This window comes from Papilio polytes, unplaced genomic scaffold, assembly GCF_000836215.1.
Source record: "Papilio polytes unplaced genomic scaffold, Ppol_1.0 DF824157.1, whole genome shotgun sequence".
Classification (NCBI taxonomy): domain Eukaryota; kingdom Metazoa; phylum Arthropoda; class Insecta; order Lepidoptera; family Papilionidae; genus Papilio; species Papilio polytes.
Genome location: NW_013525047.1, coordinates 41,746 through 50,752, shown reverse-complemented (window position 1 = coordinate 50,752; position 9,007 = coordinate 41,746). Strand labels below are relative to the sequence as shown.

General features: G+C 42.6%; 3 protein-coding genes across 3 annotated transcripts in view; 2 read left to right on the top strand and 1 right to left on the bottom strand.

Moving 5' to 3' along the window:
* The window catches only part of LOC106111689 (EH domain-containing protein 1), a 15,979-nt gene extending 10,976 nt beyond the window's left edge, over positions 1-5,003 (top strand). The window contains exons 2-3 of the mRNA XM_013293835.1: positions 2,553-2,723; positions 3,738-5,003. Of these exons, the coding sequence (XP_013149289.1) occupies positions 2,553-2,723; positions 3,738-3,940 (374 nt within the window). The 3' untranslated portion in view covers positions 3,941-5,003. The remainder of the gene's footprint in view (positions 1-2,552; positions 2,724-3,737) is intronic.
* Positions 5,004-6,462: 1,459 nt separating this feature from the next.
* Positions 6,463-7,591, bottom strand: LOC106111671 (small glutamine-rich tetratricopeptide repeat-containing protein alpha-like). The gene has a single exon (XM_013293815.1). It carries the CDS (start codon positions 7,486-7,488, stop codon positions 6,634-6,636), a length of 855 nt encoding a protein of 284 aa, XP_013149269.1. The 5' UTR covers positions 7,489-7,591; the 3' UTR covers positions 6,463-6,633.
* Positions 7,592-7,996: 405 nt separating this feature from the next.
* Positions 7,997-9,001, top strand: LOC106111681 (actin-related protein 10). Its single transcript, XM_013293825.1, has 3 exons — positions 7,997-8,228; positions 8,491-8,643; positions 8,725-9,001. The coding sequence occupies exons 1-3, from the start codon at positions 8,152-8,154 to the stop codon at positions 8,861-8,863; spliced, it is 369 nt and encodes a 122-aa protein (XP_013149279.1). The 5' UTR covers positions 7,997-8,151; the 3' UTR covers positions 8,864-9,001.
* Positions 9,002-9,007: the final 6 nt, after the last annotated feature.

Below are 9,007 nucleotides of genomic sequence, written 5' to 3'. Positions count from 1 at the left end.
AGGAATAAGAAATTTAATATCGTAAATCCATGTCTTTACTCGTAATATTAAAAATCATTGCAGATACGTAACTTGTTTGCAAGCTACATCGAGTAAACAAAATAATTGACAACAATTTTATTGCGTAAAGAGGTTTATAGTATCGCAAGGACAACTAAATTCGTTAAACGAATAGCTCGATGTATGGTTCTAGAATACACACATACCAACACAACAAACACGTATGCACACACGCACACACAGAGGCTGCAGTCGACAAACATGCTGAGTGCCTGTGTAAGTAAGGAATTGCTACATATCACTTACTAAGCAAGTCCGTTTTAAATGCAGATACGTTTAATTAAGTAGGTTTGGCTTAATCAAAAATTTTGTCAGCGCCTCAAGGTATAACTTAATTGCATAGTTTATTGCGTTATTGATAAATATGCGAGAGAAAGAAGAAACGCCAAGATGACCAACCGAGCTTAGCTGCTGAAGCTAGTGTCCACTTGGATATCTTGACCTTAGTGTATCTTTAAGCATTAAAACAATTTAAAACATAATTTATTTTTTGTCAGATAGCTGAGCGTAATACTCCGCCAACTTGGGATGAGATAATTTAGTTTACTCTATCAAACAAACCACAAAGTTTAATATCTCTGTAATGTGCAAACGATTGATCGCGCTGTGTTTGAGAACCGGCGCTTTCCCACCTCTGTTATGAGAATAATATGGAGCTCAGAGTGTTAGCTCGGCGACTAGGCGAGTGTCGCACCAGACCCGGGCGCACGTTGTGTATCGCACGCTCGTTCGCCATCCCTCGCAGCAGTGAGTCCCCGGCTCCACTTTCACTCGGCGCGATCTAGATTGCCGCCGCACCGCACCTCGCACTGCACTGCACTGCCGCGCCGCAACACGCGCCGGAATCTCCTTAAAAACACGCCACTAATAAATACTGTATGTATTTACTATTACATATGGTTCCTAACCATTATGTAATAATGTACTACATAAATATACCTCTAACTTGACAAAGATGTCGATCCTTAAAAATTATTCTCTCGTATGCTCATGTCATGTTTCACATGTGAATAATATATTGCAATCCCGCACATTCCCGCACATTCCTATGTTGTCCTCGGCGCAGTGTAACGCTAGTGTTGCGCTGATTGCGCCTGCGTTTCCCACTTATTGTCTTGTGCCTTCAATCGCGCAATCATTGCAATGACGAAGCTGCCATTTGCGTTAAAGGTGTATCCACGTCCTGTATCTCGTATCTCAGATCATTCGATCAAATTTCCGTTCGTCCATTTATATATAAAAGTAACAAAGCGTTGACCGCGCCCGCGATCATACAAACATCGGCCTTGTCCGAGAGGGCCGCCATTGTCCGCGCCGCCGCCGCCGCCGCCGCCGCAACACCACCACAGTCAGTATTGTCACATCATCACTACTATAATATAATGTCTGGAAATCATTACCATTTGTTATATACTTTGGTTGTTTACCGCGGGGTCGCAGGCTTGCTAGTTATAATCGCTATAAAGATTATTGTGTTGTGTACCATCGCTATCGTTACTGGTACGCTTCTGCCAGCGTGTTGCCAAGCTCGTCCTACTTACACTATTTTGTTAAAGAATTTCGGCTTTCTGCGTATATGCACCTTTCGTCACCGTTTAATAGATTTATGAAATTAACTTGTGCAAATCGCAAGTTTCGCGTCAGTGCGTCGGCATCCGGCAACAACTGACAGAAACCCCGCAACCCGCACCCCGCACCCCCGCCGGGCGCAACGTCCTCACCTGCACAGTCTCACACTCCGTAACGATATTGCACCAACTGTGCTTAACAAAAATCTCTTTACATTAAGGTCTAAAAAATATAGTAAAACAAAAAAGTCCTATTGTTTTTAAATGTAACCAAATGGCAAAATGTAATCAATATCTACAAGATATTAATTCAGGTAGTAAATTTTGTAAATCGTTATTTTGTTATCGTTATTTTCCGTGAAAAAAATATCTATACAAGTACACTGTCAAAATGAAAACGAACATATGGGAAAAAACTAATACATTTTGTAGAATTTAAAAGGTTGCATCCACAAAAACATTGCCGGCGCAAGGTAAAGCGACCCCGCGCACGCGCCCTCGCCCTCCGCACAGCAGGCAAAAACTTTTGTTGTTCATACTCCAAACTATTTTAGATTTTTCCTGTTATCTTGGAAGGTTGCAGTGAGCTGCTACTGAATTATAACAGAAATAATTCAACAAACTTTGCTTAACATTTTGTCAAATGTAACGTTTACTTAAAACAACAGCGCCCACAACAAAACCAAACTTAGAGCAATATTTTTCAAACCGAATACTAGAATGCAACAATCAATCCGTCATTTTCGCCTATGTTTGGTTGAGACGTTTTTAACATTTTTTCCCGTCCTTTCGTTTTACATGCAAACCTAAGTAGCATCTTCCCTCCAATCCCAATGCCGTTTGATAACTATAACTCGAAATCTCGTTTAATAAAACCACTTTTATAACCCTTTTAACAACTTGTATATATTGTGTAATTTCCAGGCGGGGCGTTCGAGGGCGTCGAGGACCAGGTGTCGCCGTTCGGGTACGGACGCGGCGAGGGCGTCGACGCCGGCCACGGCGACCCCGAGTGGATTTGCAGCAAGGAGAAGCCGCACTACGACCAGATCTTCCACTCGCTCAACCCCATCGATGGCAAGGTCACCGGCGCGGGTACGCACGCTCTCTCTTTATCTTATTCTCACATGCCGCCCCGCACGCAGCCGCAGGACACAGCGCTGCGCGCGCTGCTCGACTCCGCGCGCAGCTGCTCCCGCCTGGCGGACCTCTGCGGCGCGCTTGCGGATAGACATGAACAGAACGAACACTTCGACAAGGTCATTCAAGTCTTGAGCGTCACCACACAAAATTGTAACATCCTATCGCAATTCTTGTACCGAGAGCCAGCGGACTGCGAGCCCGGCAACATTTCCTCCGCCGTGTCCATTCACACTCTCAACGAAACTTTAGTTTCCGAAGACGAAGACAGGGTAGACAGCGTAATGAATAAAAAAGACAGCGACGATGATACCGACGCGGAAACCCCGGTTAAAAGCCGAAGCGACGAGACCGTGGTCTCGCCAGCGCCCGGTGTTTTCCAAAGAATCTGGTGTGCGATAAAAATATTTTTTCTGATAATTGTAAACTTGATAATGTTGGCGGTGATGGCGGAGCTGGTGTTCCTGTGCGCGGCGTACCTCGCCACCGGCGAGCTGCACGTGGAGCTGCGCGTGCCGCGCGCGACGCACGCCCACTCCCTCTACGACATGGCGAAGGCGGCCGTCTTTGGCGCACAGGAGGAAGTCGTGCAAATTCGATCCGTCTTCCAGCTCTTTAGCCGCCAAAACTTTGTGAATATTTTGCAACTGCTGACGGAGTCTCTGCGCTGAAGGTGGAGCAGCCCGTGCTCGGTGTCATTCACCCTAATGTAGCGTTTGTCGAGAAAACTCCTATGAAAATCACATTTCTTCCATGACTTTGTTGTTACGAATGTCGATAATTTCCCCTCGAGGAAAAAATCGATTTTGGACCTCTCATTTCATTTTGCAACTTGTTAGGCATTCGTTCTGTTCATTTTTTCTATATAATTTCATACCTTAACTCCTACGAAAGCATGGAATATGTTTGAGTAGCTATGTCGCCGTATATAATGGGCTTTAATAACAGATAACGGTAACTTTTCGACAGCTGCGAAGACGGAGATGGTGAAGTCGAAGTTGCCGAACTCTGTGCTCGGCAAGATCTGGAAGCTGTCGGACATCGACAAGGACGGCTTCCTGGACGAGGACGAGTTCGCGCTCGCCATGCACCTCATCCAAGTGAAGATCGACGGCCACGACCTGCCCGCCGAGCTGCCGCCGCACCTCGTACCGCCCTCCAAGCGCAACTAGCTGCCCCGCGCCCTCTCTGAGGATACGACGTTCTCTAATGTTTTCATATAATGAGATGACGTCCAAACCGCTTTAATAAACTGTAAAACGTGTAACTTTCATATCTGGAGAGTGCGGCGCTCGGCTATCAACACAACTGTTAATGTTTACTTGATTAAACGGTAAAATTTGTTTTGTTTTGTCATAGAAAACCGTACAGCCTTACGAAACGTCGCAGCGTGCAGGCTCGTCCCCGTACCGATTTTATTATTTGTATGTTAGTTAATTACACGTGTACGCACAATTTTATGAGGTTTATGGTTCACGAAAAAAGAATATCATAATCAACATAAATATGCAAGGTGTGCGGCGGCCGCGAGGTGTGCTGCTTGTTGCCCCTTGCTGCCTTCTGCTTCGACACTCTGCTCACTCTGACACGGGAAGGTACCCCCCCCCACCAGTTCCCGAGTCACCCCAACTACTAACCAGTAAGACGCAGTGCAACGCGCGAGCAATGCCTCTACGCGGAGGGGCAATACTTAGCTGTACGATTAATTTATTCCAAGAGTTAAAACGTTTGGTGCTCGCAGAGTTTTCATTTATATTTGATGTAAATTTATAAAGATGAGTTTACTTTTAAGTACATTATCATATTTTGCAATTAGTATTGTTTGTTACATAAAATTTATTTATTTAAATACTAAGTTGTATCGCGGATTCTTAACACTTTACGTTTTATTCGTACAAAATTTGTTCCTATTAAAAAATTGGCTTTGCTTTATATTCTCGAGACCTGCCTCGGCGCTCGGCTGTCGGCTGGCGGCAGGCCAGGCCGCGGTGTTTCTGCAATCTAATATTTAACTCGCTACTATTTATGCTGCATTTATCGTAATACACTTCATAGTTGAGTGCGTTTCCGCAGTCTGCAGCTAGCGCCCGCGCCGCCCGAGGCGGGCCCTGTGTAAATACCTTATTTTGTATGTGTTACAAGTTTTGGAACATGTCGTCGCGACATTTTTACATTTGCTACTATGTGTACATAAAATATGTAAATGTATTTATCATAAATTATACAGAGAGTGTAATAAATAGTTAAGAAAACTCGCTGTTTTATTTCTGCCTCACTTCCAATGTTCACAAGGAATTCTTAGCATGACACCGCACGAGGCGCAACATTCGTAAGTATCTCTTTCACCTTTTAATTTTATATCCTTCCTATTAATGAAACGAAACCAAAGGTCATACTCCTATCGCATTTATATAATAATAAAATGTTGGATAAAGAAATAATAGATCAAATAAATCGCAAGTAGCAAGGAGAACGTTAATTATGAGTGTAGAAGTACACCAGTAGAGGTAGAACAAGAAAGAGGTGGATGGATGGATTGCGTGAAAGGTGACATGATCAAGAAGGGAGTGATGACTGAGATGACGGATGATAGAGTTATGTGGAGGACAAAAACTTGCGCTACTACGGGAGTAGGAAATGGAGAAAAATGATGTGATCAGACTTTGTTAAAATGAATCTTCCTTGCTACAGAGAATGAAGCAATTTTAACCTGATAGAGGATGTTTATCACGTGTATGTAAGTTTATTTTTATGAGTTTGTATGTGAATATATTTGTGACTGATTTTGATGAATTGGACTATATTATTCTATGGAGTGTGACAGGACTAGTTACCACAGGTTAATCTGTAAATATATTGCGACAATATAGGAAAGTAGTAAATCCACTGTTTCTTTTATATGTACATTTATTAGAACCATTACAATGTTCAAAATAATGTCTGTGAGACAACTTATGTTTAGTTTACATGAAAACAATGACAAAAATCCAAAACTTTTAGAAATAACACTCTATATTGATAACAAAGACATCACATTCCATCAAAGAATTGCATGACAGCTGGTTCCTGTCCACTGCATAGTGCCCACAAACAGTTGAATCTCAATAAACATTACCCCCGCTTATAGTGAGACCCTACTGTAATTTACATGAGTCTTAAAATATAGTTATGTCAGTATCTTAACAATAATGCATAAAGAAAGGTATTCTCTACTTGTGTAATGATAAAAGTAAACCACATAGACTCAAATAATTGATGGCTCCTACATAGTCCAGCCTAACACAGGTGTGACCATCAAGGCAACAGCCAACCTGAAGTGGGCCAGTGTGATTGACAGCCAAGTCACCCCTAGCTAAAAGCAAGCTCTGAGGAACTCAGTGGGGAGATATAGTGAGCTGTGATCTAGTGTAGGCTACAATTTCCACTCTGCTACTTTTTACTACTATTCTCTGTGTAAATTTAAAAGTAATATTAGAAAAAAGAACTATAGACTTTGGTTTTATATTGTATGTTAATGTTATAATATTTAAAGTTTTGTCTTGCAAAATATGTGTTTGACATGAAACAATTTACATAGGAGCCATCACAATCTCATTTTGTTAATAATATAATATTGATGGAAAAATGACAAATACATATTACAAATCTGCAAGCACCAGTACAGGAAACAAAAGCAAATAAAAGCATGACAAAACAGAAAGAAAAAACCATCACAAGCTGTCTATAGCAAATGTAATGTGTGGCAGCGGGCTTCGCTTTGCAAACTAAATATGTATCTCAGTTTGGATGATTAACATACATGTATCAACAAGAGTGAGAAATGAAGGCCATCAGTCTATCACACTCCATGTGCTGGGCCAGACCATCATTGCGCTGGGGGCTGCTCATCCCCAGGGCCTGGTGGGCGCACCTGCCGTCGCAGCTGGTCCACCAATTCAGGGTTGGCCGCCTGCATGTGCTGCGCCAGGGCCTGGCTCGCCTCCAGAAGGACATTCATTCTTCCACTGCCCGGGGTTGATGCTGTATTGTTCATCAGCCCAGATATAAGGTTCTGCATATTAGGATTGGAAAGCATCTCCGTTGCCATATTTAATAGGGCCGGGTTCTGTAATAACCCACCCAAGTCCAAGGTCTCCCGTGGACTTGCCTGAAGAAGCTTTTCTTCGGCCAGGCGCAAGTTCTCTTTGTAGGACTCGTTATCTGGGTCGAGTTGCGCGGCGCGATCGAAAGAGGCGCGCGCCTCGACGTTCCGGTCCAGTGCCGCCAGCGCCAGCCCCAGTCGCCCGTGTGCCTTGCCGTAGTTCGGCTGCAGCGCGAGGGCCTCCATGCAGTCCGCTATCGCCGCTTCGTGCTCGCCCAGCTTGAAGTGCGCGGCGGCACGGTTACAATAGTACACTGCGTTGCGTGGGTCAATTTTGATCGCTTTCGTGTACTTGTCGAAAGCTTCGCGGAACTTATCCGCTTTCATGCAATCGTTACCTTCATTTTTTAGTTTCTCCGCTTCGGCGCGGTCGACGGTGTCGTTGCCGCGTTGTTGCCGGATCAACTGCAGCAGATCTATGCCTTTGCTCAGCTCTTCCTGGCTCAACTCAAAACCGGTCTCTATGCACTGAACGCCGACTTCTATGCTTTCTTTGGAGTCGCTGTTTAACGACTCTCCTTCTAGTTGCTGTCTCAAAAAATTTACTATACTTGCTGCGACAATTTTTATTTCTGACATTTTGAGTAATTAAATTTTCAAGTAGATCAATAGAAAAAAAGAAATTGCAAGAAGGAATCAAAAATTTCCTTGACAATAACTTCAAGACCATTCAAGACGTGACAATTGAATTGACAATTTGTACAAAATGTCAGATCATTCCCTGTTTTTTTTAATATTACCAAAACAACAAACATAGAGCCACTCGAGTTTTGTCTGTTTATAGGGTTGTCTTGTCGTTTCCTGCTGATTTGCTCTCGCGAATCTGACACGGAAAAACTGATAATATGTATGCGTATACGGTTTTAATGTGTATAAAATTCCAATACGGTCCAAATCATTGCAATTATTGCTCTAAATTGTATTTAGATGTGTAGGGTTTAACATATTTATATCTTGTAATGCAAATTGGTAAAATTGTACTATTTAATAAAGCAAAAATACAAAGCTTTAATAAAAGGAATAAAAGGAATGCAACATTGCATGCACTGTCAAATCAAGACAAAGTCAATTGTCAATGTCACCAGCACAGCATGCGTCATTGCATTGTCAAATGTCGACGATGTTGTAGTAGTTACAATAATAACAAAGTTTTACAAAAAACATTATCTTCTTGGTAGTTTACATTTCTAACACGAAATATCTGCTAATTTTTGGAAAAAGTTTAGTATTAGCGACAAAACCATGGCGCTCTACGAGGGCATTGCGCTTATTCAAGAAAAACAAGCAGTTGTCTTGGATCTGGGCACCGATTACACCAAGTATTAAATCTTTTAATTTGTTTGAATGTACATAAAGTCACTTCTGAAACTGACTTGTCTAGATGGGAATCTAAAAAATACTCTAATGCACCCCATCATTCACCTCCCTGTTGCCTTCTGCTTGGTAACAACTGAATGACGTTATTAATTTGCTACTAATATCTCTTTTTAATTTAATTTAAAATAATAAGTAAATGAAAAATAGGAAATTTTTGACATTGTTATATTTATTGTGTTAGAGCAATGTTGAATATAATTGCAGGTTCGGGTTCACGGGCGAGCCGGCCCCGCGCTGCATCGTGCGCTCCGAGTTCTGGTGCGAGGCGGAGCGCCGATACAAGCGGCTGCACGACTACCGCACGCCACAGGAGCTCTATGACAACCTTGTCCATATGCTGCATTTGTTGTATTTTAGGTGTGTCTGTCTAGAAATTGTTCTAGTCTATAAAGTGACAAAAAGGTACAAATTTAAATGTTGCCTGATAAAATGTTTCAGACATGTGCTGGTGAACCCGAAGGAGCGGCGCGTGGTGGTGGTGGAGTCCCTGCTCACGCCCACAATCTTCCGAGAGACTCTCGCTAAAGTTCTCTTTATACATTATGAGGTATTGAGGAGAATCCATTTTAATAAATAAATATTCACCGTCCTGAGAAGAAGTATTACCAAATATGTGCATGTGGACCTCAAGTGAGAAACGACATCCATATCATTCCATCGGTTGCTTTATCAAGATGTGGAACGGTGGCTAGTGTAGTGAGGGGCATTTGCGCAGGTGTCG

Excerpts from the sequence above, each read along its gene's own strand:
- LOC106111671 (XM_013293815.1), bottom strand. The coding sequence starts at position 7,488 with ATGTCAGAAATAAAAATTGTCGCAGCAAGTATAGTAAATTTTTTGAGA.
- LOC106111681 (XM_013293825.1), top strand. The coding sequence starts at position 8,152 with ATGGCGCTCTACGAGGGCATTGCGCTTATTCAAGAAAAACAAGCAGTT. Across the intron at positions 8,229-8,490 it reads CTGGGCACCGATTACACCAA|GTTCGGGTTCACGGGCGAGC; the intron begins GTATTAAATCTT and ends ATATAATTGCAG. Across the intron at positions 8,644-8,724 it reads CTGCATTTGTTGTATTTTAG|ACATGTGCTGGTGAACCCGA; the intron begins GTGTGTCTGTCT and ends AAAATGTTTCAG.